This window comes from Motacilla alba, chromosome 2 (genome assembly GCF_015832195.1).
Source record: "Motacilla alba alba isolate MOTALB_02 chromosome 2, Motacilla_alba_V1.0_pri, whole genome shotgun sequence".
NCBI classification, from domain to species: domain Eukaryota; kingdom Metazoa; phylum Chordata; class Aves; order Passeriformes; family Motacillidae; genus Motacilla; species Motacilla alba.
Window position 1 is genome coordinate 6,145,947 of NC_052017.1, and position 27,239 is coordinate 6,173,185.

Below are 27,239 nucleotides of genomic sequence, written 5' to 3' on the forward strand. Positions count from 1 at the left end.
TCAATTAATGATTTTCTTCTGTTTACAAAACTTACATTTCTATTTTCACACCTCCATGCCTGATGTTTGAGAATACACTTAGGATATCTAATAACTTTGCAGGGCAGCTCCTTCACAGCTCCAAAGCTGATTAAAGAGATCATCTGGTGAAGAGAGAGGTGGGGAATACGAGTCTGATCCCCAGATAGTGTAAAAGCAGTGGATCTCAAGTGAGGTCAAAAAATGTACTAAGAACTAATTCCATATTTTGCAATAATATCCTTGAAAAGGATGGAGGGAACTGGGGATTGGTGCCACCTCTCACCCTGCCCTCTTGCAGAGGTGCACGACAGCATTGAAAGCTGCTTGTCTTAGTTCTTGGAAGATTAACTAAATGCAAAATACACAATTTATAATACTAAATAAAACAAGAATCAGTCTATACAGAGCAGGGGCACTTAAGCACCTACGCATTTTAATATCAGCTGTGTCTGCAAACTGTCAGCCCTAAAAGGTCATTAAAATAATCTGGCCCTTTATCAAGAGCAAACTCTTGCTGACTGATAATGCTGAATACCTGCTGCTAATCCCAGTCATCTCCACAAGCTAAATTAACCCTTTCCTGAGCATCATATGTGCTGCCTGTGATATATGAGCTGTCTTTATGCAAATTCTGTTCTTTTCCCATCCAAGGCGTTTTCAGTTAATTCTGTAGTTCTTTAACAAACTTTTAATCTTGTTGCTATTTTACCTCCATTGCTCTGTCTTTGTGAGGATAAGATGTAAGCACTAGCTGGGTTTGGAGGCAAAATAGGATCAAGTATCATTTACACACCCCTGACAGAGGGCCCTGTCCCTATCAGGTGCCAAAACACTCAGCTCCCCTTCACTGCAACGTGAGATAGCAGTGACTTCACCAACAGCATTTGGCTTTTTTCAGGTTTGGGTCCCTCACAGACTCCTGCAGACACCAGCAACAACTTCATAAACCAGCAGGGATTTTGATAACTCATATACAAGAGCACAGGAGGCTATCAGCTCTAGGGACAGAGCTGCAGATCTGCTTTTAGGGAAGATAAGCTCCCTTACGTGTCTTAACCAGCTAAACAATGCCCCACAGGGTTTCACATCCCATGTGCTGGGTGATAGCTGCAGACACATCCCTCTGATAAAAAGTCATGTCCTTTGCTAAAGCCTCAACCCCAGTGACACAGGGGGGCTTCTGGATTAACAGAGTCCCCTGCAATATCAGTTTTATGTGACAGATTATTCCCAAGAGGTTTCAAATGCTCCAGACTTGAGTCAATACCTGACTCTACACTCTTGCTATCACTGCCCCTTTTGATTTCCTTTGGTTTTCTTTCCTTGAGATCAAGGTGATCTATTTTTAGTGCAGGCACTGGTTAAGTGAGGGGTTGCTATAGTGACAGATAGCTGATACAAACTGAGTCCCGCTGCAATTCCTGGGGCTGGGAAAGGCACGCTCCCCAAAGTGGGGCAGCACCTGGGGGTGCCCAGACACTGCTCAGCTCAGGGGGCATTAAAAACTGCCCAGGACTCTCAGGGTGATGCTTAATGCATGTGAAACAGCCAGAAGGCAGCCTGGGTGCCTGTTGTAGGAATCTTGCTGCTTCTGTTGGCCCAGTAAATGTGCTGGTGTTGGTCTTCAGCTTTGCAGTGGTCCCTTTCTCCAAATCAGCTGCACAAATGCATCCACCAAGAAATCACTCTGTTCTGAATGTTCATCAGAACAAGAACGATTTTGTGCCTGCTTTGAGAATTGGGTGGGAAAAAAGCCACAATATTTGCAACTTCAGCTTTCCTTGCAAGTGAACAAGTGAGTACCACAGAAATGTTGATTGGAAAGGATGCCTGGAGGCCCCTTCTTCTGGGTCTCACTCAAAACAGGTCTGTTATCAACCAAGACCAGGTCAGCCATGGCTTTGATTAGAAGATTCTTGAAAATCTCTTCGGATGGAGGCCACAGCCTCTCTAGGTCACCTGTGCCAGAACCACACCAACCTCTTGAGGAAGTTTTTGTTGAGCCTCATCTTCCTCAGGCACAAATTCTTGCCTTGTCCTCCTTCTTTTACCATCTGCAACTACTAAGAAGAATTTGGCTCTGTCACCTTTGAAACTGCCCTTCAGAGAGCTGCAGGCTGCTATTAAAATGCACCTCAGTCTTCTCTTTGCTAAACAAAAAAACCCTGCCAGTTTCCTCAGCCTCTATTCCTCCTGATGTAACCCAGTGTGTGGTTCACCTGCTGGTAGTGACAGCAGATTCCTGGGTCATTTTCCAGATTATATCCACCAACCCCAAGTCCTGGGGTGGCTGACTCACTGGGAGTCAGGAGCCAGCATGTCCTGCTGCAGGGTCACCTCACCACCCAGGTCCCTGATGAACATTACCAGTCCCCATATTGATCCCTGGCTATTAATTATCCCTAAATTCAGTAATACAATTAGGTCCCTTGGGAAATGCCAACATCCTTTCTCATCCTTTCAACTCAGTCCTCTCAAGGAGACTGGTGCACCTCTGAACACCCACCCATCTTTTGTAGTCACTCCTGCAGCAAGACCCCTTCCATTGCAAGCTTTCCATCTCCTCCATGTCTTGGTTTGACTTGCCATCTCATCTCTGCCTGATCTGTATTTCCTAAATTGATTTATTGTCCTGTTCTTGTTTATAATCCCTAATTATACTCTACACAAGGAGTGAAAATGTCACAAATCATCTGTTCTTCTCCAGGAGCATCACCCCCCAGGAAAGGCAGGATTGTCCCAGGGATCTTGGGTTCACTATCATCATTCCTGCTCCGACTGAAATAAAACCAGGGGCCAGATGGGCAGGATCTGTGAAACAATCCAGTGACTGTAGCTCTGAGTGTGTCAAAAGGGTCCTTGTTGCCCCACAGGGAACAGAGTACTGGGAAGCAGCTGTTTTCCAAGGACTGGAAAAAAATCAAAACAAACAACAGGATGCTATTAATTAATGCCAGCTAATCCCATCACTCCTCCTCCAGCTAAATTGTCCCAGCTTTACCAAAGGAGGAGCAGAAGGACTGAATGGGAACTCTCTGGTGCAAGCACTGGGGTCTGTCCTTAAACCAAGTGAGGCTGTGTGACCTTTCCAGCGGGGAGAATTCAGGCCCCTGAGCCAAGCCTGCCAGCTGCACCACGATATCTCACAGAGCAGCCCTTCATCTCCTGAGAGCAAAGCCTTCACGTGTCCGTGTGACTCTGGAATGACAATCAAATGGCTGAAACAACTTCAAGGCACTCAATCTCGCCATTATGAGCACTTTTAAGTCCTTGAACTGCTTTTAGGTTGGACAAAAATAGAGGTGAAAGTAGAAAACAGCTGAATCTTGGTAATTCCTGGGATTTGCTGATCCACTAAACCTGACAAACAAACTGCCTTAACAACATCTCTGAAATTGCACTCTTGGGCAATTCACTCAAACTTTGAGCAAGGAGTCAATAGTCCAAAACATTGATTTCTAATTAAACTGAAGTACCCACCTACCTAAATGCTACTGTCAAGTGCAATTTTAGGCTGTAAAAACAGACCTGGGCTTGAAATTTGCTCTTGAAGTGTGATATCAGGATTTGTAATGTAGTTGCATGGGAGTATAAATAAATTGTGGTCTAGCTTAGCACATTCAAATAAGTAGAAAGTCAGTCTAGGATATCAGCTTCTCATGCAGATATTCCTTTGAAGTGACAAACCTTGCAAAGTAAAGGGAAAGCAGGGAAAAATAATCTCTATGCTACTCCCAACTGGTTTAATAAGGGTGAGAGAGGATGCATGGAAATCAGCAATTCCAGTGATTTTTGCTAAGTAGGCTGTGACCTTCCAGCATCCATCATGAAGGCACTCCAGGCTGTGTTCATTAAACTGAGGTGCCACATATGAAAGTCTTATCTACATTATTTTATTTCAGCCTCAAAAATGAATCAGATACTTATTTATATCAGAAGTAACAGAGATAGTGTTCCAGAATTACATACCTATCAGAAATGACCTGAAGATAACAGAAGTAGAGGATGGAAAAAGGAAATATGATAAATACATAAATATTACTTGCTGTCAGAAAAAGGCAGGGTCTGCAACCTCTTTAACTCACAGTCAGTATCCAGCTTCCTTCTGTCTCAGTTTCTCCTTTTCCACTTCAATGAACTCCTCTCCATACTTGCCTTTCACATCTTTGCTCAGACTCAGTCCCAAGACTTGCTTTTAATTTCTTTCTCTCAGGAATAACATTTATCCCACTTTTCAAATAACACTATTTGAATAATGGCAGAATTACAGGAAAGTGTCCTTCAGACAGTTAAAAATGAAGTTTTTCTGCCGTTGCTGTGTCTGGGGGACAAACATCTGCACCCACAAGTAGCAACAAGGACCAGAACCACATGGACTCCTCCCAGATGGATCTCCCTGCCCAGTTTGTAAAGCAGCACATCAAAAGGGAGGCTTGGCCCTGCTGCTCTCACCACATTGTTGACAACAGCACGTCAGTGCTGAGTAATTCAGTCATTTATAGTAATACAGATATTTTTGACCAAATTTTGTGATGAGACACACAGAGCTGCCTGGAGCAGGACTGGGAGGGAGAGTCAGTGGGCAGATTCATTTGCAGCACTGATCTGGAAATTTGTGCCTCGAGAACACACTGTATTTTTACATACCTAACCTGCCCTTCAGGCAAAAATAACTTCTTTGAAAATAAATTACTCAGAGAATTTGCATTCTTGGACAACTCATCATGAGGGCAGAGTCTATATCTTCTTTAAGCCTGCAAAGGGCTGCAGAGGCAGGATGCTGCACTCTGCTCAATCCACCTCCATTTCAGTTTCCAGAAAACCAGTGGAGGTCTTATGGGGTTTATTACCACCTGAATTTACAGGTGCCTGCTTGAAAACACCTTGCTGTTTCTACTGCTTCATGGCCAGAGTCCTTTTCCCCCCATTCAGAATGCCTCAAAGCTGTGCACAAAGCCAGGATGTGCCAGAAAGCACCAGGACAGTGACTACAAAGAAGCAGAAAATGGCAAATTAAAAAGTCTCAGACATTTAATCAGGCTTGTCACTGCTTTTCTCCTTCCCAACAACCAACTATAGAAATTTCACAGCTTCCAGGTCTTGGTGCTCTCTGTAGTACAAGATTAGTCAGTACTGATCAGCTGGGGCTGCACATCTAAAATCACTGTCAGCTCAACAGAGCATGAAAACCAGTAGAGAAAATCATTAACAAACCAAAGCTGTCTCAGCTTCTCATGCCCAGTGTCTGATCATGGTGTTTTTAAGCTGCTTTACTGGAGCAACAGGATTTTGCTCTTTCAGTTCATTTATGGCAGCGCTGGAACACGCAGCAATTCCTTCACTCTCATTTATTTCTCCAGAAATTTTTTCACTATTTCTCCCCCACTGCCTCATAACAAAAACATCCCACCAGAATGAGAAAAATAAATATCTCTGATCCTCCCACAAGCAGCACCACCCACTTAGAGGTGAAGCACTGGGTGAGCTGCAGCTCTCCAGGCTGGAAGAGAAGGAGATAAAGTCTTGCTTCCTTTTTGCAATTGCTACTCCATTGTGTTTTCTTTTTGCAATTGCTACTCCATCATGTTTTCTGTGCTTCATGTTTTCACCCTGCACTTCTCCCATGTTTTCTGCCCCTGTTCTCAGGCTTATGCCAATGAAGGGGGATGAGAGCCAGGCTGAATTATCCCCCGGGTTTTCATTTGCACTTGGAGGGGCTGTGAAGCACCAACTCTTTGGTTTGGTGTAAGTCCCTGCCCATGGACAGCTGTGAGAGCTGGTCACCTCCCATGGCACGTTACCTGCATGTGGTGATCATGGATGCAATCACCACATCCCCATTGGGAAGAAAGAACTTCTCTGCTCAACACACGATCCACACTCACATCCAACCCCTGGGGCCTGGGAAGGACCATGACAAGAAAGGGAAGAAGCCCCTTGAGTTTTTGACTGAGAAGGGAAGACATTTCCCTTTAGGCTGAGTATTTAAGGACACTCCACAGCACCTCCCAGATGCACTCTAGAGCCTCAGCAGCCCTCCATTCCATCCCATCCTATTCCATTCCATTCCATCCCATCCTATTCCATTCCATTCCATTCCATTCCATTCCATTCCATTCCATTCCATTCCATTCCATCCCATCCCATCCTATTCCATTCCATCCCATCCCATCCCATCCCATCCCATCCCATCCCATCCCATCCCATCCCACCCCATTCCATTCCATTCCATTCCATTCCATTCCATTCCATTCCATTCTATTCCATCCTATCCCATCCCATCCTATTCCATCCCATCCCATCCCATCCCATCCCATCCCATCCCATCCCATCCCATCCCATCCCATCCCATCCCATCCCATCCCATCCCATCCCATTCCATCCTATCCCATCCCATCCCATCCCATTCCATTCCATTCCATTCCATTCCATTCCATTCCATTCCATTCCATTCCATTCCATTCCATTCCATTCCATTCCTCAGCAGCCCTCCTTTCCATTCCATGGTGGTTGCAGAGCCATGAGATAAAAGGTGCACTCAGCAGGTTATGGAATGACTCTGGGACCGCCTGATTCTCGTGGGGCTGAAGCATTTTTGCACTTGTGTTTTTTGGGGTCTGAGACATCCAGCAGGCTCACTCCTAGTTTAGTCCTAATATGCACCTGGTTATCACAGCTGCCAGGGAAATTATCCTCAAGAATGCCATTGAGGTGGGACAGGACAGGGGTGAGGGCAGCACCAAGGTTTGCTTGGAGCCCCTTGGACCTGGCTTGCTGGGGCTCAGCTTTGGCATCTGATGATTAAAAGCCACCCGATTAAAGTAACAAACCCCAAGAGGAGCAGCACGGGCAAAGAGAAGCTCTGGGCGTTTCCACGCAGATAAAAGATGCCAAAACAAATGTTTTGAGGCTAAATGCCCAGCACAAGGCAGCCCTGGTGCAGCCCCACAGAAACCACATGTGCTGCAGAGCGGTTCCTTCGCTGGGCACTCATGACTTGGGTAGGGAAAAAAAACTTCAAACATTTCTCCTTTTGCATACGTCACTCAGTCCTTTGTGGAATACATGGTGTTCTTTAAAGGGCAGAGCAATTAGCCTCTCTGAGGTCAAAAATCTTTCCCGTTCAGAAATGCCACGGAGCCTATCCATTTACAACACATCGGGCTGCAGCGAGAGCTGCCAGGAGGAGAAACTGCCAGAACCCTGCACAGCAACTGTAAGAGGAAGGAGGAAACTATGCAGTGGTGATCTAGAGGCTGGAGAAATTTTGGGTAATCCCTGTTCTCAGCCCTGCCAAAATCCTATTGCATAAATTAGCCTCCCTGCTGTTTGGTGGACAGCTCAAGCTTTGAGGTCTCCCTGTTGGCTGCTCCTCTCCCAGAGCAAACTGTGGGATCTCTGCCTTCACTCCTGCTCTCGTTTGCTCCTGGTACTCACTCATGTTTTTCTCCTTTCCCTCTCTGTGTGTTCTCTGCTTCTGTTTGCATCCAGGTCTCCCCTTGCTGTTCACTTGCAATCAAAGCACTGTAAGGCTCCAAACCTCGGGAATTACAGAGATGACCATCCTTGGCAATGCCACTCTTTATTTCTCCACCAGGATGCAACCTCTGCCCCAGTGCAGAGGAGGGAAGGGGTTTAGCTCAACTGATACACAGAAAATGCTACTACTTGATAATTTTAGTTGCAGTGGCCTGATGGCATCTGGCCCTGGGAAGCCAAGAAGCTGCACTGGCCCAGTCCTATTTACAAGGACTGGAGGATTCTTCCTAAAAACATCTATGGAAGTGGCCAAGAAAAATCAAAAATTCCAAATTCAACCAGTCTGGGTGTCAGATTACCCCTTTGGGGTAAATATCAGGGGATATTTTCCTCTTATTTTCTTTTCCACCCCTTTTCTGAAAATAATCCAAGCTCATTTAGGAACTGGGAGGCTGCTGCCATTCATTTCTCACTCCTGATGGTAGATGACAACCAAATGGGATGTGCTGGCGTGTGATTAAGCCTGAGGAGCCACCAAGCCTGGCTGCTACCAGCACTCCTGCACACTTTAGTACTGGTCATAAAACCTGCAGAGTGCCAGCAGTTCCCTTGAAAGCTGCTCAGAAAGAGTTTATTGACACTAATAGCTACAAGATACAGATTAAATGTAGCAAATAGTGCAAAGCCTTTGTTTTGACACTTCCCTGCAAGTAATTAAGGCCATTGGGGTGGGGGGCATGAGGGGAAGGCATTTGCAAGTGTGTTAACCTGTTCCCTGAAAGGAACCCAGACTGTGGTGGGATGGCAGAGACAATCCCCACAGCAGGGCATCCAAGGAAGGCAGTAACTCAGACAAATCTCGTTTGATTTTCCCCACCCTTGTGACTCAGTAGCTCTCTGTTGATGATGGAAGTGCAGGGAGCTGACCTGGTCACATTCTTACAAGAATGGCATCTGCAAAATCTGTAGAGTAAAAACTGTGCTGGAAACTCTGCCTGGTGCTCATTGTCTATCACTGGAGTGGGCTACAAAGCTGGAATAATAGGAATGAGAAAAAGAAGGAGCAAGTATTTTGGCACTGCTGGCATTGTATTTCCAATTTTTTTTTACATAACTCTGTCACAAACAGAACAGTTCTTATAGTCAGGTTTTCTGGTGCAGAACAAATTAATTTCTCCATGGAGGGAGTTGAGGACAGGGTTTAGAGTTAGAGGAAGCAGACATGCAACACTCTATTTAGTGGTTCTGGCAGTGAATCCTTTTGCAGATACTGGCTATTCCCCTCTGTTGATGAAACCACAAGACAAGTGAATTAGTGGTCCAAAGTGCCATTGAACATTCCATCAACAAATTGCATGGATGTTTCTATTTATTCTACATGAGAATTTAGGATGTTTAATCAGAAATTTGGGAAGGAGTTTTATGTCTTTAAGATAAATAATATTTATATATTTAAGATAAATAAATAGTCTCCTTCTTGTTGCATAAACCCTGTGACCTGTGTCTTTGTGCATGTTGCTGACACTGTGGAATTCCAAAGACCTGGGTCATTTCTCAGTCACATCACCCTGACCTTCCTACCATTCCCACTTAAAACCTCAGGTGGGTTTAGGGAAATGCAAAACAGGACACAGTAAACAGTTTTAGATTAAAAATCACTTAACTGTATTCAAAAGGAACAAAAGGAGAAGATTTTGTTTGCAAAGATTACAAATTAAAAATTCCACAACCAACCACTAAAAAAATTGGAAAACATTAAATAGAAAACCAAGCCCCTGTGCAGCCACCCATCCAACAGCTGTAATTCCCCATCACTAAATGTACATGTATGTCTCTACATTGTTCATTTGGTCCAACACTGCTCCTACTTCCATCATTCTGCTGGATTTGACACAGTGACTTGAGATCAATAGAGAGTAAAAGAGCCTTGCCCACCCTTTGCACATGTCAGCCTCTCTAAACAGAGCCTTATCCAGCTGACTCAGTGTAACATCAGTTTTAACCCTCTTAGTCACAGGACAGAATTGCTCAGTAACACTCAGTCTTCAGAGAAACAGCTACCATTAGTCCACAAGCATTAGGAAATGCATTAAAATTGGTATTCCTCCATTATTAAAACAACAGCCAGATTCTGTTGAAACATCCCTTTTCTCCTGACCAGCTGATCCCTGTGTGACACACAGACACTCTCTGACACACACAGCTCAGCGCCTGTATTGGAGCTGATACTCAGGGACTAGGAAAAGCTTTTGATTAAGAGAGAGTGGTCCCTAATTGCAACTCAAACACAATTATACTGATAACTGCAGTATCAGAAAGATGGTTTTAAACACATTAGTTATGAGATTGAATAAAAATTAAAATTCATGTTTCAACAGATATTATCAGGCCTAACTTAGAACTTAGTTATTATTGTTCAGTTAAAGAGACATCAGGCAACAGCCCCTTCTGAATGCCATAGGATTTACAGCAAAGCTTCCTGTACCACCACTCTTTTCCTAAAGGTTATGGCTCATGTGTGTTACAGATGTCAGCTCAGAATTTCATCTCTGGTGCAAAGTAACACCAAAATAACCACCACACAACAAATGCACGATTCAGTTGGTGAAACTGGGGAGCACAGCATTGTTGCTCAATTATTCACTATCCCCCTCTCCCAAAGAGCAGTGTCCTTCCCTGCTGGATGCAGAGGCTCCTTACCAGCCAGGCCCTGGGGGTCGGAGTGGCGCCTTTCCAAGATTTTGCATCGCTCCTTTCTCTTCTTGCTCCCTCTGAAGCTGCCAAAACGCTTCATGAGCTGCAACATGCACTCGCGTGGCGGCAGCTGTCGCTCATGCCCGGCGTTGGAGAAAAAAAAGCAGCACAAGGGGCAAGGCGAGGTGTTGCTTACACCAAAAGCCCAGGTGTGAGAAAAGAGCTCTCCAGAAAGGCAATGTGGCTGCAAAAGAAGTCCAGCTGGCCAGCAGCTCAGCTCTGAGGTGCCTGGCTGTGGTCTTTGTGGAGAGCTGTCCTGCAGCCGGCTGCTGACCCTTGCCCGCCAGGCGCTTCCAGCCTTAATTCCGGCATACAGTGACTGCCCTGCAGGTCTGTGGGGACACGGGGAGAAGTTCAAAGTCTTCCCAGCTTGCAGCCACAGAGCTCTTATACATCAGCTGTCAGAAGCCTCGGAGACCAAAACATTTCCCAGCGGATCGGCTCATGTGGAAAAGGTCAGGATCCGCCTGATAAGCTCGCTTGTTTCCAAACTACTGACGGTGTGAAGGAGCCACCAGCCCTCTTGAGGGGAACCGTCACGTGCGGCTCGGCATGACGACTCTTTCAGCAGGCTGTAAAAGGAAACCATCCCTGGACAGACAATTCCTGGCCGCAGTGTCCCAGGCGCACTGGCACCACGATGTGACATCACCCAACTATTTTGATTCACGTGTGCTGGGTCTTGGGAGGGACAGGAGAGCCCAGCTGACTGTCCATGAGCTCCGGAATGCCCGGCCCTCCACAGCTAATGACTGATGGGTTCATGGGATCCAGCTCCTGCCAATTCATAAAAGGAGGCTGATACTTTCTGGAAACTGTAGCTGGACCCATGGGCTGGAGCTTCTCTGCGATGTGCCCTCCCCATCCTGCATGTAACCCTGTGCTCAGTGCAGATTGCTCTGTCCAAATTTGCTTTCTGCAAAGCAAAGGGCACCAGCACAGCTGTTTGTAACCCAGCTACATCCACCTCGTGGTCTTTTCAATGAGACAAACATGCACGAGGCTGTTGCTCATCCCAATCAGCCAGGCTGTACGATGATGTTTGGCTCTGAGTCTGTGCATTTAGGCTGTTTATTTTAGGAAAGGGTTGATCATCGTGGGCTGGATCTTGAGCAGCTGGAAAGGGGATGTAAGTGTGATCCAAGGCACAGTCAAACCATTGTAGCCAACCTTCCTAAGATCATAGTAAATGCTCTGTTAAATCAAAAGCTTTTTTTAAAGTTACAAAGCATCAGCCTTTCCTCTGGACACTGGACACATTAGATTGTAAGGCTTAGTTCTTTCTAAAATCAAACCCTATATGAATAATGAGAGTCTTATCTTTTTAATTCCTAGGAGGAATTGAAGTTGATATCACCTTTTTCCTCTACAAAGAAACATGACTTCTTCCTTGTGCCCATGATTACGTCTGGGACTTAATGTCATTGGGAATAAAAACAAAGCCCAGCCTTGAATGCTGCAGAAAAGGCCTTTATCGACCCAGATTCCTTGCAAGCTTTGTTTTTTCAGAAATATGCATTAATGCAAGGATGCCTTGGGCCTTCAGGGACCCCAAGAATACGTGCAGAGGTGACAGCAGGTTCCTCTGTCATCTTCGGCTACCAGAGGCTACGCCAAGTCTACCCTGAAGAACATGGAAGAAGACAGTACAGAGGACACCATTGTTCTTTCACCTAGCAACCAAAACAATCCAATTATTACCAAGACACTTAATTATGTTCCACACATGGCTCTGAACTGATATCCAAGTGAAGCACGATGATAATTAACGTGAAGCTGTTCTCAGACATTCCCCTTCTGACTAGTCCTCCCACTTTCCTTACCCTCATATCTGTGGCCCTGTTTCAGCTCTGCAAGTGAACATCCTGCTGCTTTTAACCAAATAACAATCCTTGGCATAAAATCTCCTGTCAGCACAGTGTGTTTGCAAAGCCCCCTCTCCAGCCCCTCCCTTGAGGCTCACTGTTCACCCAGCACAGAGGAGAGGCAAAAGGAGCAATGAGTTGAGGAATTAGCGGGGGAAAATGTCTGTGTTAAATATTTGGTTTAATGTAGCTGTAAGAAGCCTTAAGCTCTGCACACCCCATCTGGCTTTGTGTGACCACCACATTTACCTCTGCAACTTCATCTCCACTGTCCCCTCCCTTCACTCTGCCATGATCATGGCACCCCCACTGAGACAGCAGCTGCTGTGAGGCAAGCTCTGGCTCTCCCCACAAGCACATTTCAAGTGCTGCTTCTCAATCTACTTCCATAAGTACTTCCTGTTTGAAAATCAGCACCCCCAAACCAAACCTGGATTCTCCTTGCTGCAAACTAAGCCTAGTCATTATTCTCTCACCATGCACATGGAGAACAGTGCTCCTTTCTGATCCAGAGTCACCCCTGGCATATTTGACAACAGTTATTTAGTTCCCTGTCCAGTCTTTACTTGGCCAAAACCACAGGAAGTGTTGCCTACACCCCCAATGCAGTCTGAACCTCAAGCTCCCTCTATTTCAGAAAAGCATTCCTCATTCTTCAGTGGCCAAAGGATTGCTAGGAATGACTTAATGTTGTCAGAAAGCAAAAAAATTAAATCCCTTTTTAATGAGATAAGAATTGCTATTGCTGCGGCATGGAAACAGCCCCCTTTTTGATGGAAACCAAGGATAAATAGTCACTGATGACCTTTTCAAGCAGGGCCCTTGCACCAGGAGGGCTCATTTCCCCTTATTAAGGGAAGCAGCAAGACTCTAATGTTTCTACACAGAGCTACTAGAAAATGAAACAACACTGTTTAACAACTGACTTTCACAGTAATTTGTTAAAAAAGCACTAAGTGCTTTGAGTATAATCAGTCTGTCTCCCACAGCTAATGGTCTAGCAGATACTTGCACATTTACACCAGGTACTACATCTTCTTAATGATTCCAGTGCAAGGATCTTGTAAAACTAATAATAAAAAGCTGTGCTTCAAAGTGTTCCTTTGGGGCCATCTATGTTCTGGAGATTGAAAACACAAATCCCTTCCATCCCCTCCAAGCAACCATGAAATGTACTCTTGTCAAGCCACATTAATTAGTTATCCCATATTATGATTTTTTAGCTGCATAAGGACAACACTGTGCCCCTCCAGAAATCTTACACGAACTCACTCTGAGAGATACCAAGCAATGGGCAGCTTAATAAAATTTTTTTTGGGGAAGGAGCGAACAAACACTGGTGTATGTGTGTGAAACATTTCCCCAGCCCCACTGTATCTGTAAAGATCACCAGACCTCAGCCCAAAAACCCCCATCCCTGCCTGGGCTCTCTCTTTTTGATGCTTTTTGCCTTTAAGTTCTCCATCTCTCAGGATAAAAGAACCTGCCCCCAGTGATTTACCACAACTCCTCAGGCACTAACATAACAAAAATATTTTTTTCTCTGGATGTGATGTGAAGGTTTGTTCTATGAGGTAGAATTGAGTGTTCAGATTTGGTCACCAGACAGAAAATATGGAAGATGCCATCACACCAAACAAGCGCAGCCACCAGACATCAGAACTTTGAAACACAAACTGATTCATCCATTTTACAGAGGTGTAAATTCTGTGCCATGGGGAAAATACTTTAAAAACTGGTATTTCAAATAATTTCCTCAGTTGCCTTTTTAACAGGAGCTTGAACCTCATATACAAATGCAGCAGCAGAACACAGGGCAGGCAGTGGGGGCCAGTTAATGCTATCTAATTTATTTTCATGTGAAAATGGAAAGAACAATGTTTTCCTCCTCAAAATTTAAGAGCTCATTTAGCTCAAAACAGGAAGGCTGAGAGGAATATGTATCCCCTTAGTGACAATTACTGTTTGAACTGGCTGCTGACTGCAAATCAGCAAAACCAAGTATTTCCCTTTCCTCATTGCTGATAATGTCCTCGTTCAAAATGCCCTCTGTTTTTGTCATTGCTAAGAGAAATAAAGTTCAGATCCATGCTCAGAAAGGTAAAGCATGAACCGTGCTTGCATTTCTACATGGATCATGTTTCTCTGCCATGTTGTCCTAAAAGTTTCCCCTAAATTGGATTTTTTTTTCCAATTTTCATTTTTTAAACTCTACATAATGATGTTGGCAAAATGGAACATTTTAATGCTGTCAGTGGTACTGGCACATGCTTACACATCTTACAACACCAGACTGATCTTAAATGCAACCATACTTCATATAAATAGAAAATGTGGAAAATATTTCAAGCTAACATGCAAATAAATATGCAAAAGAGATCTTTGCTCTAAAGAAAAAAAGCCTCTGGAGTCCAGGTGATGCAATGCACAATAACAAAAAGCCTGTTTAGGCTGAACACCATTTGCAGGCTTATTGAACAGAACATATAGCCCATGTTTTCAAAGAGAAACACAAACTACCACTTTCTCCATCTGGTCCAAGCCCAGCTCACACCCCATAAAAGAATTGCAAGTTTATGACTCCAAGCTGGGCTCAATTACTTCCCATAATCATAACCAAGTGTTTCTCTGTAACGAGTTTTCATCCCCCTTTTTAATACTACTTCATGCTGCTTTCATTATACATTAAGAAAGATTTCAATCTCTAAAAGATCTGATAGAAAAATCTAAAAGTTTAATTTCACTTCTTTCCAGCAGTCCCCTAAGGTGCACACTGTATTCCCCAGAACTCTTGGTAAATTACTTATAAATTACAGCCTGGCATCTTTGTGATGTTTTCTTATCCTACCTTTCCAGAGCTTTAGCACAAACCAGCAGGAATAGGAGTAACAGCAATGGTAGTGTTGGCATAATTGTGATTTGTAGTAAGAAAAACACTTTTTCAGACCCAGAGCATCTATCCCAGAAGAGCAATAAACTGGGACTGATGACTGTGATCCCATCCAAATGACAATTTTATCATTTCCCCACATCATTCTAATAAACCTGGTGCATATGTTTCCAGCACTCACTTCTTCAGCAATTTCACATCTATTGTGAAAATCTGAGCTGTTTTTAAATGCATCACAATCTGGCTGTGCTCAAAACACCAAAACAGTATTCAATCCAGAAAGTACAAGATGTCTGGTGACAACACCACTTCTAAAATTTAGTAAGTTCTCAGCTAAAGAAAAACATCTCAGCAGTAACTTCTACAAAAGGAAAAAAAAAAAAAAAGAAATGGCAGAGATAATAAATTCCTTAGAAGCATTTTCTACTTGGGCTTTTCTCATCTCTTCTTGCTTCCCTTTCTTCCTGCTTTGCTGAAGTCTTTCAAATATATTGATCCACAAAACCTTGAAAAGGAGGTAGAATTCATTGGAACATGACACATCTTTTTGTTCTCTTCTTGTCCTCCTTTCTTTACTGCTTCTTCACTTCTCATGTGGAATTGAAACAGATTAAATGATGTTAAAGTTAAAATGGGCATTGTAGGGCCTTCAGTTTAAATTAAAGTCTTAAAACCAGCACTGAATGCATCACAAAGGGAATGTCAGCAAATGAAATAAGACAAAGATTGCTCAAAAAAAGTAATCTGTTATGGATGGCCAGTACCTGAAAAGTGAATTTATGCAACTGTCCCAATACTCAAAGAGTATAAGAGACTAAAAAATCAGAGCACCACAACTCTGCAGAAATACAGGCCTGCACTGATTCAGTTTTTGGAGATTTATAGAAGAGAAGAGAAGAGAAGAGAAGAGAAGAGAAGAGAAGAGAAGAGAAGAGAAGAGAAGAGAAGAGAAGAGAAAAGAGAACTCACTGAGTTAGCAACAGTTGGCACCAGTGCTCAGCTGTCCTTGCATGTCAACCCTACACAAACCAGTCACAACAAAATCACCCATTGCTATGCCACAGTGGGTGAAATAAAGACATAAATATGCTATATTTATATTACACACATAAAATCAGAGACAGTGGCCAGCAGCATCCTATCAGACCTGTGAGACAGCACAGAAATGCTGACTGAAGAGAAAATTGAACCACACCTTGAAAAGCTAAGTGCTTAGATAATGCTTGAGAAGCCTTTCCCATTCCTGACTCCAGCAGTTTCACCAATGACTCTCCCATCCTTCACTGATCAAAAAAGGATCTCATGGTTCAGCTGCAAGGGAGCAGCAACTTCCAGAGGAATGAAACATTCCCCATGAATCTCAAGGGCAAAGGAGGATCTGTGTGCCTCTCCTGCTCTTTGATGCTCTGATGGCACAGAAGAACCTGAAACCTACATTGAGGTCACCTATAGGTGCTTACATAAATGTTATTTTGGCAGTGAATAATGTTATTTTGGCAGTAGCAATGAGCTGTATTGCTCACTGGACTCAAGCTCAAAGCTCACAAAATCCCAAGGACTAGCCACGGTATCCATGGGAAGGACTTCAACTAATTATACAGCCACTGCCAGTCTGGTTACACCCATGGCCAAGGGCACTGCACAGGACTCCATCCTGATGAACTAAACACGAGAGTGATGCCAAGAGGGAAAATTCCTACAGGATCACCCAACGCTGCATTCTTATTACAAGTGGGATTGCTTCAGCCAGGGGGATGCAATAGAAAGGGAGGAATCCTCTATGTAGATGGGGACTGCACTGAAGTCCACCCCTCTTGCACAGTCTTTTTGAATTGCAGCAAATCCCTTCATCTGTTTGTTCCAGCCATCCTTAGCAAAATGCAGTAAACCTTCAGGTCTTTAAAAAACAATATAAGGGATTAAAAAAAAACAACCCAAAACCTGCAACAAAAAACCAGAAAAACCCAAAAGCAAACTAACCCCCCCAAAAAAGCCCAAAAATCAAAACCAAAACCAACCAAAAAAACCCCCAAAAAACCCAACATGACAAAACAAAACAACAAAACAAAACAAAAACCCACAAGCAAACAAACAGAAAAACCAAACCACCAAACAAAAAAACCCCCAAAAAACCAAAAAAAACCCAACCAAAAACCCATAGAAAGCAAATCCAGAAAAAAGACCCTCAAGATCTGCCTTAATTTTTAACCTTTACTTTTCCAAGAAGTTAATGACTCAGAAGCATCATTAGTTGTAAGCAAAGGAATAAAGCCAAGTGCTTTTCATGCTTTAATGTCACAATAACTGAACAACTGGCAAACCAGCTCTGGTAACTTCCCAAGATAAACCTTTCAGGAACCACTACCACCTTAGAGACAGATATAGACATAGATACAGATATATAGAGAGAGGAAGTTTCCTAGGATTAATTTTCCAAATATGCCAGAAGAGATGGGAATATAGAGGAGAAAATATACATTGTCACACACATGAGGTCTGGAAGACAAAATCTTTCTGGTTTCTTTTTCCAGGTTTTGTTGTTGTTGTTGTTTGTTTTAATGGGGTTTGTTTTACATTTTTGCACCCATATCACACTGAGCAATTTTGATAACAAAAGAAATTTTACTGATTTTAAAGAGAGATGAAAGCACTGTGAGAAAGACAGACTGTGCAGCTTTTTGAGGTGGTACAGAGGCACCTTAACAATCTCCAAAGGTACAGAAGGGACAAAGCAAGAGACAGTGGACATTTATGGGAAAACTGGATTGTTTTACTCTTGACAATGATCTAGAAACCACCCAAGCATTTCCCATTTATTGATGATTCTACCAATTTGTGTAACAGGCAAGTTGGAAAAAAGGATCTCCAGGATTCAGCAAAAAAGCTGCTGTGACTGTGGGAGCCACAATCCTACGATTCAAAGGATAGTGTGGAACAGCTTGGGTGGTGAAAAGTTCCCTGTTCATTCATTGTATGAGTGAAAACACCAAGCACTGTAAAGTTCAGAGTTGTTATTTTTAGGATTGTGTGAAAAATCTCAGTGGGTTGGTTGGGACCAACGCAGACATGAACTAGAGAAAGCTTTGAGTCTTTATGCCTCGAGATGACAGAAGGGCTGGAAACCTGGGAGCTACAAGGGAGCAAGAAAATATTCCTGGAAAAGCCAACCCTGCCAGTCTGCACACACAATACCTGGCAGGAGAAAAAACAGTCTGAAACTTTTCACAGCAGCTAATGATAAAGGAAGAGACTGGAAAGGCTGTCAGCTGTGTCCCTGAGGATCTGCTCAAAAGCCAGAGACAGAGTGGGAAAGGGGCAACACCACTGCCACTCCTTACACAATTTCCTTGGTCATTTATTTTTTAGGACCCCCTTATGAATCAGAGGACCAGTGCTCAGGCACATCCCAGCTGACACCTAAATTTGCAGCCAGCATCTTTCCCTGCTCACTTCCTCAAAACACATTGAGCCTCAAACTGAGTGACTTCTGGAATATGGAATCTCTTTTAGTGTGACTTAGCTTAGCAGTACATTGGGCCAATCACAATACTATTTGTACCTTGTCAAGTAAATTGAAAATTATCTAAAATAGTACCACAGATGACCAGAATTTGTTGTAGAGAGCCATCAGGTCCCCAGGTCTTGTCAAGGTTCATGCAGTGGCTTCAGTGCTTAAACTAGAAAGCACTCTACCCAGTAGCTCTCCTGTCACTAATCCTTAAATTCCATATCAAGAAACAAAGCAGAAGCTCAGTGTTATGAGCTCTGGATATATCCAACAGCAGAGACTCTTAAATTTCTTGGTCTGCCCCAAAAGGCTCCTGCATCCTTAGTCCCTCCCTCAGGTGCCTCTGTTCTCAGGGGCACATTTCTAACACAGGCCTAGGAGCTTTCTCCCACCTGGTGCAGTTCTGACTCTCAGAGTCAAGGTTGCCTAAAACAGCCTGTAAAAACCTACCCATGTTCCAGACTGAACACTTTTGTTATTATTACATATTTGTGGAAAAAACCCACTCCATCATCACCTGGCAGCTGGCAATAAAGCCTGGCAAATCTGACCCTCTGCTTATTTGCAAACACGTCACTGGAGCAAAAAAAAAATATTAAAACCTCTGTGCTAACAGACACAAACAGAAATTACTGCTCCAAGCCACATATTCCTTTAAACCAGGTAGGTTGTTTCCAGTCTCATTAAAATATTTTCAGGGCAGAGAAGGGGAAGAAGAAACACTGAAATGGGACTGAGTATGGCATTAATACACTTTGGTTTTACTCTAAATTCTGCTATCAGGTAACTGCACAGCCAGGAAAAACCCACATCATCTCATGAGAGCTTCAGATGAAAATCTGTTTTCAGATGTTACTGCACTGCAAGAGTCTCATGCTTAGACTAATCCCTTTTCTACTCCTATTAACCAGAAAGTTAATTAAAAATCTTAGAGAAAATGAAGACCCACAGCAGAAGAAGTAGATTTTTAGAGTGACCACAGGTTTCTGGCTTTCCTCCCTGTTTATTTGCTGCCTAGATCCATTACAAGCCTATGTGTTCAAAGGCAAACAGCAGAAATTCCTGTCTTCAGGAATTGCTCAGAGAGGGATAAGTGCAGGATGGAGAGCACCAACCCTCAACCCAAGAGAACAAACTTCCACTGGCCTCAGTAGCAAAACCCAGGCTCACTGCCAACAAAACTGAGCTTCTCAAGATGTCTTTAAATTATTTTCTGAGTCTTTTTTTTCCTGCACGTGTTAAAAGATGTGACACAAGCTGTGCCAAGCACAGCACTGACTAGGAAGGTCCTGCTGATCTTTGAATCAGAGCCCTCAACACCACCAGCCTAAATCAGCCCTTCAAATTCCCTCTGCACCCTTCAGTCCTCCCTATTTACGGTCACCTGCTACAAAATTCACACTCTTAAATGACATTAATTAATGAAACTTCACCAAAACACGGAGGAGATCCACTCAGGCTCGTGGACAAAGCTTTGAGGAAACTGGAAGCAGAGAGGGATGCTGCTGTCCCAGCCTTTACCCTCCCTGCCTGCACAAACCTGCCACATCCCAGCCTGCACAAATCCGGCATGGGAGGGACCGCGCGGGGCACCAGCAGAGCCCAAGGGACTTTCTGCTGCTCAGCAGCTCCCTGTGCAGCTCATCCTGATCTGCTCATGAGCTACACAGCTTCATGCCAGCAGCAAGTTTTTACTGGGTTTTTGGGGTATCCCCCTTCATGAGAGGCTCCCTGCGTCCTCACAACCTTTCCGTGGTTGCTGTCACCAGGCATGTCCCGATGTCACAGATGGTTTTGCTTTCTGCTGCAAGGGCACGAAACAGCAAACTGCAGCCATGCCTGGGGAGTGCTCAGTGCTCCCTGAGCTGGTCCACGGTGAAGAATGAGGCTGGCTCTTCAACAGTTTTAACTGCTCATCTCCAAGAGAAGGTCCACTGTGTTAACAACACCAGCATGAAGCCACTTGCATTTCTCTAAGGATGTGGCAAACCAGTGCCCTTTCTTTACAGCACTGAGCCCACTAGGCTGCACCCACCAGTCCCACCTCACCCCTTTAAGGCTGCAAATCAAGGGCTTCTCCTCCTCCTATATTAGCATTATTAGTGTATTCTTAACCTCATTTACCTCCTTGGCTTTTGCACCATGCAAAAAGAACAAGGAAAGAAGAGCTGGAGACTTCCTTAGCACAGCAAAGGGCTCCTCTAATCCTGCAGCCTTCAGTGAAGGAGAAGAAATTGCTTATAAATGGCTCTGTTGAACATGATTCCTTCCCCAATGCACAGCAAATATCTGTGTCCAAGGCAGAGGACAAGAAACTTTGAGGAAACAAAGTGCCAGGTTTAGAGAGAAACACAGGTTCCTGGCCATGAACTCAGCACAGGATTTTTCCCTTGGAACTTTTGCAAGATGTGCATGTGCTGTGTGCTGCTGAGCCTCGCATCTGCCGGACGGACAAGAAAGTAATTTCTAAGAATTTCAGTGATGTCAGGCATTTTCTTTTTTTAATGTGACCATAAAGTGGCAAAAGCTGTCAGTGGCACTGGCAGTAGCTTAACAAAAATGTTGACGTTGCCTGGATACTGAGTCCTGCTCCAGCCTCGGATTTGCCTGCATGTCTGCACTTGACAGGAGTAACTCCTTGGGATTTTAGCTTTTCTTTAATATTTTGAGATCTGTGCAAATATCACTCCTTATTCAGATCCCTCCTTCTCTCTCCTCCCCCACTTTTCGGCTTTGTAAAATGCAAACTAATTCCTCAACCATAGTAAAGCCATAAATAAGAAGCTGTAAAAAAATTTTTTTCTAGCCTTTCTTTTTTTTCCTCCAGGTTAATCTTTTCAGTTATATAAACACTTTATAAAACAGCATGGCAAAAGTATATGAGAATCTGTTTATGTGATTAAGACTCGGCTCCTTCTTTGCCAGTGACAGTATTTCATGCCTTGCATTTGCCACTGCTGAGATTTGCTCAGCTGTCTCTCCGTGACCTCCAAAGCAGAAGGCAGCAGGATTTAACATTGCTTCTCATGGAGAGCTTACAGTAAATCACTACTGCTGGGTATCCATGGAGTCTTGGGAAAAAAGAGCATTATTAAGTACCTGCTAAGTTTTTGTTACAGTGGATGGATTCCAGGTTTTCATGGATGGCAAAAATCCAGCTACTCCAAAGGGAAGTGAATTTTCCCCAGTCTTTCCCTTTATTGCTGTTCTGCTCCCAATCTGATTTGTGCTTTAGTATTTGGAGAAAAGAGTTCTGGATGCCATTTAATGAAGTACTGTAGTGTTTTATTATCCTTTATGGTAAAGAATTTGGAAGGACTTTGGAGAGCTTCATGCAGAAACACAAACAGGACCAAAGTGCATGTACAAAATACAGCTCTAAACTCTTTCTGGCAGCTGGATGACAGAGAAGTAAAAAACATCCACTGCAGACAATTTTTCCAGTCTGGTCCCTGACATGGTTCCCAAGTGAGGAATAATGCAGTTATCCTGCTGCCCCACAGCAGCAGATTTCAGCACCCTGCAGGGTTATTTTCCAAAGGAAATGATGTGCTGTTCAGATACTTTCTTTAGTGTCACTTTTTAAATTTATCTAATAATGTCATAGGATTTCAATAGGCAAGCAGGTCTTTCAACAATGCCACCCCAAACATCAGGTCCCCATTCCTGCAGAGCCCTTCCGCACTGGGGAATGACTCAGTTTAGCCATGCTGAAGCAAAGGGCATATCCTCCTTCCTCTTCCAGTTCTTCAAAAAAAAAAAATAATCAAAAAATCCATGTATTATAACACTGCACATCATGACTGCATCATCTCAAAATGGTAAGTAAAGCTTGAATGCAACATGAACAGGTATCACAGTTTCATAACTCTGCCCAGCTGATGCCAAGCACAAAGCTGTGTGAACATGTGAAGTTAATCTAGTCAATGTAATCCTCTTTTTCTTCTCATTACAGTGGTAGTAGACATGAGAAGGCACTTTCCTGTTGTAGCACTCCAGATTTTAAAATTTAAGCACTGGCAAAAAAAAATTACTCATAAAAACTTGACATTGACAAAAAAAAAAAACCCAAAACTGATGGAAACCTAGAAGCAGAAACAAACCCTGAAAAATATCTCTTCTTCTCAGCTTTAAAACTGGAATGGTCAAAATGATAGGCAAAGGAAAGAAAGGTGGAGATGATTCAACAGGCTCATTTTGTGGTGATGACTTTTGCTGTTGCCTTCCCCAGTCTGATGTTGCTGGAACCATCAGAGCACGTGGATGTGTTTGAAGATGCAGAAGTCAGTGCATGGAGGCAGTGCCAGGGGGCTCCCACTGAACCTGAGCGCAAGAAAAGCCTTCTCCCTCTGCACACCTCTTCTTAAATACAAAATGCAATAAAGGAGTGAAAATGATGGTGTGAGTCCTGATAATCACGCTCTCCAATTCTCTTTTCCAAGCACAGGTGAGGCTCCCAGCCCAGCCCAGGGCAGCTGGATCCTCTCTGGTCTCTCTTGACTAAACCAGAGCCAAACATGGCAAAGCCCTGGCACCACTGCTGCAGGTCTGTGTTCTGTTGGCATTCCTCCTTCCTGAGTTTGTAGCTGGGCTCTCCAGGGAAGCAGCTGCCTGCACTGGATAGAAGTTTCCCATTCTGCAGCACAGATTTTTTTACATGTTCTGCTTTGTAACCTCCTCCACTGACAACGTTCACTGTCTCCATATCCCAGCTTTCCAAACAGAGGGGCTGTAGGGACTTCCTGTGACAGCCACTGTGGCTTCCAGCTGCTTCAAACAAAGCTCCAGACACTCTGGCTCAGAGCTCATCCCAAAATGATGGGCGACTTTAACAGTAGCATGACTTCTGGCCAGCCCTCAGCAGTGTTGACTTAAATGCCATTTAATTGCAGTGACATGTCTTTAATAACGAAACCCGTGCCAAGAAACCGTGGTTGGAACAAGAGCTGACCTAAGGCCAGGTTCCAAAGGGTTTTCAATCCCCTTTTCTCTCACTTGTGGCTTCCTGGGTGCTGCACAACCAATCCTGGGTCACTGAGGGACTGCAGCCACCCACAGCTTCTCCAGCTGCCAGCACAGCCACATATAGTGAGGAGCCTTACCCCAAATGTCACCTCTGGAAAAGCCAGAGGTGCTCCTCCAGCACCACTCTCTGAGGCTGGGGACAATCCCAAGGTAGCCACTGTCCTTGGGTGCCTAGTGGGCTTTCCTCCTTAAAAAAATATCTGAGATTTCAGCTCTCTTCATCACCCCTAAACTCAGTGGTTAAATGAAAAAGCAACAAATCAGCATGGGGCAGAACCCCCCTGGTGACACCTTCCTTGCACAGAAGCTCCACACACCCCCCACATCACCCAAAAATCAGGAGAGCCTTATCTTTCAGGATTTATCTGACAGCATGGAAATGTGTGACTATTGCTACATGGAGATGTTCCATCTAACATGCAGAAATAACACATGCTAATCTTCTTATTTGCATTCTCATATTCCAGTATTTTTTCCACATTCTTCACTCCAATGGCCTGGATAATACCAAAGCATAAGTCCTCTTTGCTTAAACCAACTTCAAGGGACTGTGGCCCATCACAAAGAAATCCCAAAGGAATGGCTATTTATTATATACGTCAATGAAACTGAGAAAAATGTTAAATCTCAGGTTCTTTTTTGGTCTTTGTTTCTACAACAAACAGGGAAAACGAAAAATGTTCTTAACATCTGCAACAAAGCCCCAATCTGTCACTCCACAGCTGTGGCTTTGACCATTTCTCTAAATTTAGAACATCTCTCCCTACCTGTCTTCCCTTGCCACTAGTGAGAATTTGCTGATAATCCACCTATTTTTCTACAAAATCTAGACAGCTGTACAAAAGGGTTTGCACTAATCCCCACCATTTGTTTGAAAGATTTCTGGGAACAGCAGCAAACATACAAGATGTCAGATCAGCAATACTCCTCATTACTTACTATTTATGCCTTTGATTGCATCAGAAGGGTTTTCCTCTGGCTTTTAAGGACAAAACCCAAAACTTAAGATCCCCATGTAGGAAACTGTTGCTTATTGTTCACCACCTTCACAGAGGGGATGAGCAAATACTGCTGAAATTAGCCAAAATGTTTCTGCTTTTTTTGGTTTGGTTTGGTGGGTTTGGGGTTTTGGGGTTTTTTTTGTTTGTTTGGTTGTTTTTTTGATTGTTTATTTGTTTGTTTGGGGGTTTTATTTTGGTTTTGTTTGTTTTTGTTTTGATTTTGGTTTGTTTTGATTCATTTGTTTTGATTTTGGTTTGTTTTGATTCATTTTGTTTTGTTTTAAGGCGGTCTTGGCTTTTTTCCTTAGATCAACTGACTTAGATGGCTCACCAAGGATTTACTATTAATTTCAGGCACCCAAATCTGGAAACTGTTCCACTGGTTCAGAGCCCAATAATCAAATTTTCCCCCGTGTCACTGTGAAAAAGCCAGAGCTAGTAAATCCAATGTCTTTAAATGCACATAACAGAGCAAAATTTGATCTTCATGGAGGTAGAAACACATTTGAACCAGCTTTGCTGCAAGAGGCAATACTTTCTTCTAAAAGATGAAAAAACCCAGCTAACCACTCATTTCATTTTTGAGGTTCACTCTCCTGAACAAGTTTGGGCTGGTGCTGCCTTGCTGAGGGCTCCTTTGCCAAAAGCCATTTCTATTAGCTGGCTGCTTCTTTCAGCTGCCACTGGTGCTTCTTGTCTTTCAGAAATCCTTCAAGGTGCACTGAACATGGCCAAACTCACCCTTCTCCACCACACACAAAGAAGGCAGCACTAATATAGATGGTAAACACAGAATAAATCCCACAGGCACTATTTGCCACCTGTAGCTGCTCTTGCTCCTGTTTTAAGCATTAGCTCACATGAAATTCTTTCACCTTCCCTCCAGAAAGTCTTGACCTTTGTGGAGTTCAGATGTGCACCTCTATTTTGCATGGATGAAAGGCAGTTTTGGCCTCTGGATGCTCAGTGCTCTGGGGCATGTCAGTGGGAAAGAGGAATTGAAGCAAAGGCTTTAGTGCAAACAGCTTCATCCTGTTGGAGCTATGGCTCAGGTTGCCAAGTGCAGTTCTCTCACCATTAAACAGTTTCATGGAAAGACTGTGAACATGAAGAGCTGTGGAAACCTTATACTGAGGTTAAGCAAACAAATCTGACACCAGACCTTCTGCCCAGCTCGGGCAGGCAATGATGCAGATACATTCACAGTGACCCTGAAATGAAATGCTCTGCACTCCCAAACAACAGTGTTTGTTGAAGAATATTTGATTAATGGCTTACCTCCACACGTGCTCCCCAGCCAAAATTTAATTGCATACATTTATCAACACAATTAAATGTCTACCTTGATATGGAGTATCATGTCCTGACCTGAGGGCAACGTCAAACTCTCCTGGGATGAGGAGAGGAGAAGTAGATTTCCTGAGCAACTGCTGAAATTCCAGTTTGGAGGGAGGGATGCTTTCAGTCCCTGATGTTTTAATCGGTTTAGAAGGGAAAAAAAAAAAGCAACAAAATAAAACAATAGCAAGCATAGTCAAAGGTTCGTCTCTCAAAACCTAAGCCAAAGGATTTCCAGGCAGGCAAGGCAATGCCAGCCTCTCCACACAAGAAGGAGAAGCAGTGGGATGCCCACAGGAGGGCACTTAGGTTTCACAGTGCCGTAGGAGCTGCCAGGGAGGTGCAGTCTGGGCTGGCACAGCGTGGCACTGCCTGGCACAGCTGCTCCCACGCTCTTGTCACCACAGTCCCGTGTCACACACCCACACAGGGCTCCCAGCCCTGCACTCACCCACATTTGGGGCTCAGAGAGCTGTAAACAGCAGGAGATGCTGCAAGAAGCAAACTACAAAGAAACCTACCACAGCTGCCAACAGATAAAGTGTGCTTACAGGAAACCCAAGGCAAGCTTCAAAATAATTTAACTAAAGAACTGAGGGGCTTTGATGGTTGATCATCAAAGGCTCTGTGTACTTGTTTCACATATCAACTACACACATTAATATTTTCATCATCTAAGACAAGAGGTTTTATTAAGATACAAAAGAATGTTCAAATATTCTGTGAACTGCAAAAGAAAAGGGCACAACAGAAAGTTTATATAGAAAAAAATCCAAAACAACAACAAATCAAAACCAAACAATCCACAACCTTGTGTTTTGTTTTGTTTTGTTTTAAAACTAAAATAAGAAAACTTGGATTTCATTAACACTTGGTGCCCTTTCTAGAACCAGCCTTCCCTGTGGGAGGATGGTTGAGTCTACTGATCCATCTCAGAGACCCCAGGCACAGGGACCTTTGTAAGCTCTCTGCTGCCTTCAGGTTTGTCATTTAGCAGTCCCCACGGCTGGTTTTAGGACTGTCACAAATCAGTTAATTTCTGCCACGTGGCTCTTTCAGCAATGCCCTGTGGATGCACTGGTTTAGCTGTTCAGCTGGATAACAAATTCTAATACCCAAGCAGACCAAAGGGGCAGCACTGTGTGAGAACACCAATTACAGATTACTGCCAGAGATGGATAATCAGAGATTACTGACTAAAATCTTCCCTTCAGAAAGTTTTCTATTCAGGGCATTGCTCTCAAAATCACATTCACTACAACATTTTTGCTTACTCCAGCTTCACACTGTACCCCCACGAATCCTCATCTCCCTGCCCCATCCTTTGCACTTTTTTGTGGAGCATCCCCACACACCCA

The 27,239-nt window shown here is 43.7% G+C and overlaps 1 protein-coding gene across 5 annotated transcripts in view; it reads right to left on the reverse strand.

The window, feature by feature from the left end:
• PRKAG2 (protein kinase AMP-activated non-catalytic subunit gamma 2) overlaps positions 1-27,239 on the reverse strand; it is a 215,363-nt gene that overhangs the window by 101,100 nt on the left and 87,024 nt on the right. Inside the window, exon 1 of one of the 5 annotated variants that reach the window (XM_038128912.1) lies at positions 10,201-14,485. The exons of the other annotated variants lie outside the window; for them this stretch is intronic. Coding sequence (XP_037984840.1) covers positions 10,201-10,306 — 106 coding nt within the window. The 5' untranslated portion in view covers positions 10,307-14,485. Of the gene's footprint in view, positions 1-10,200; positions 14,486-27,239 lie in introns of those variants that run through there. 5 annotated transcript variants of the gene reach the window in all.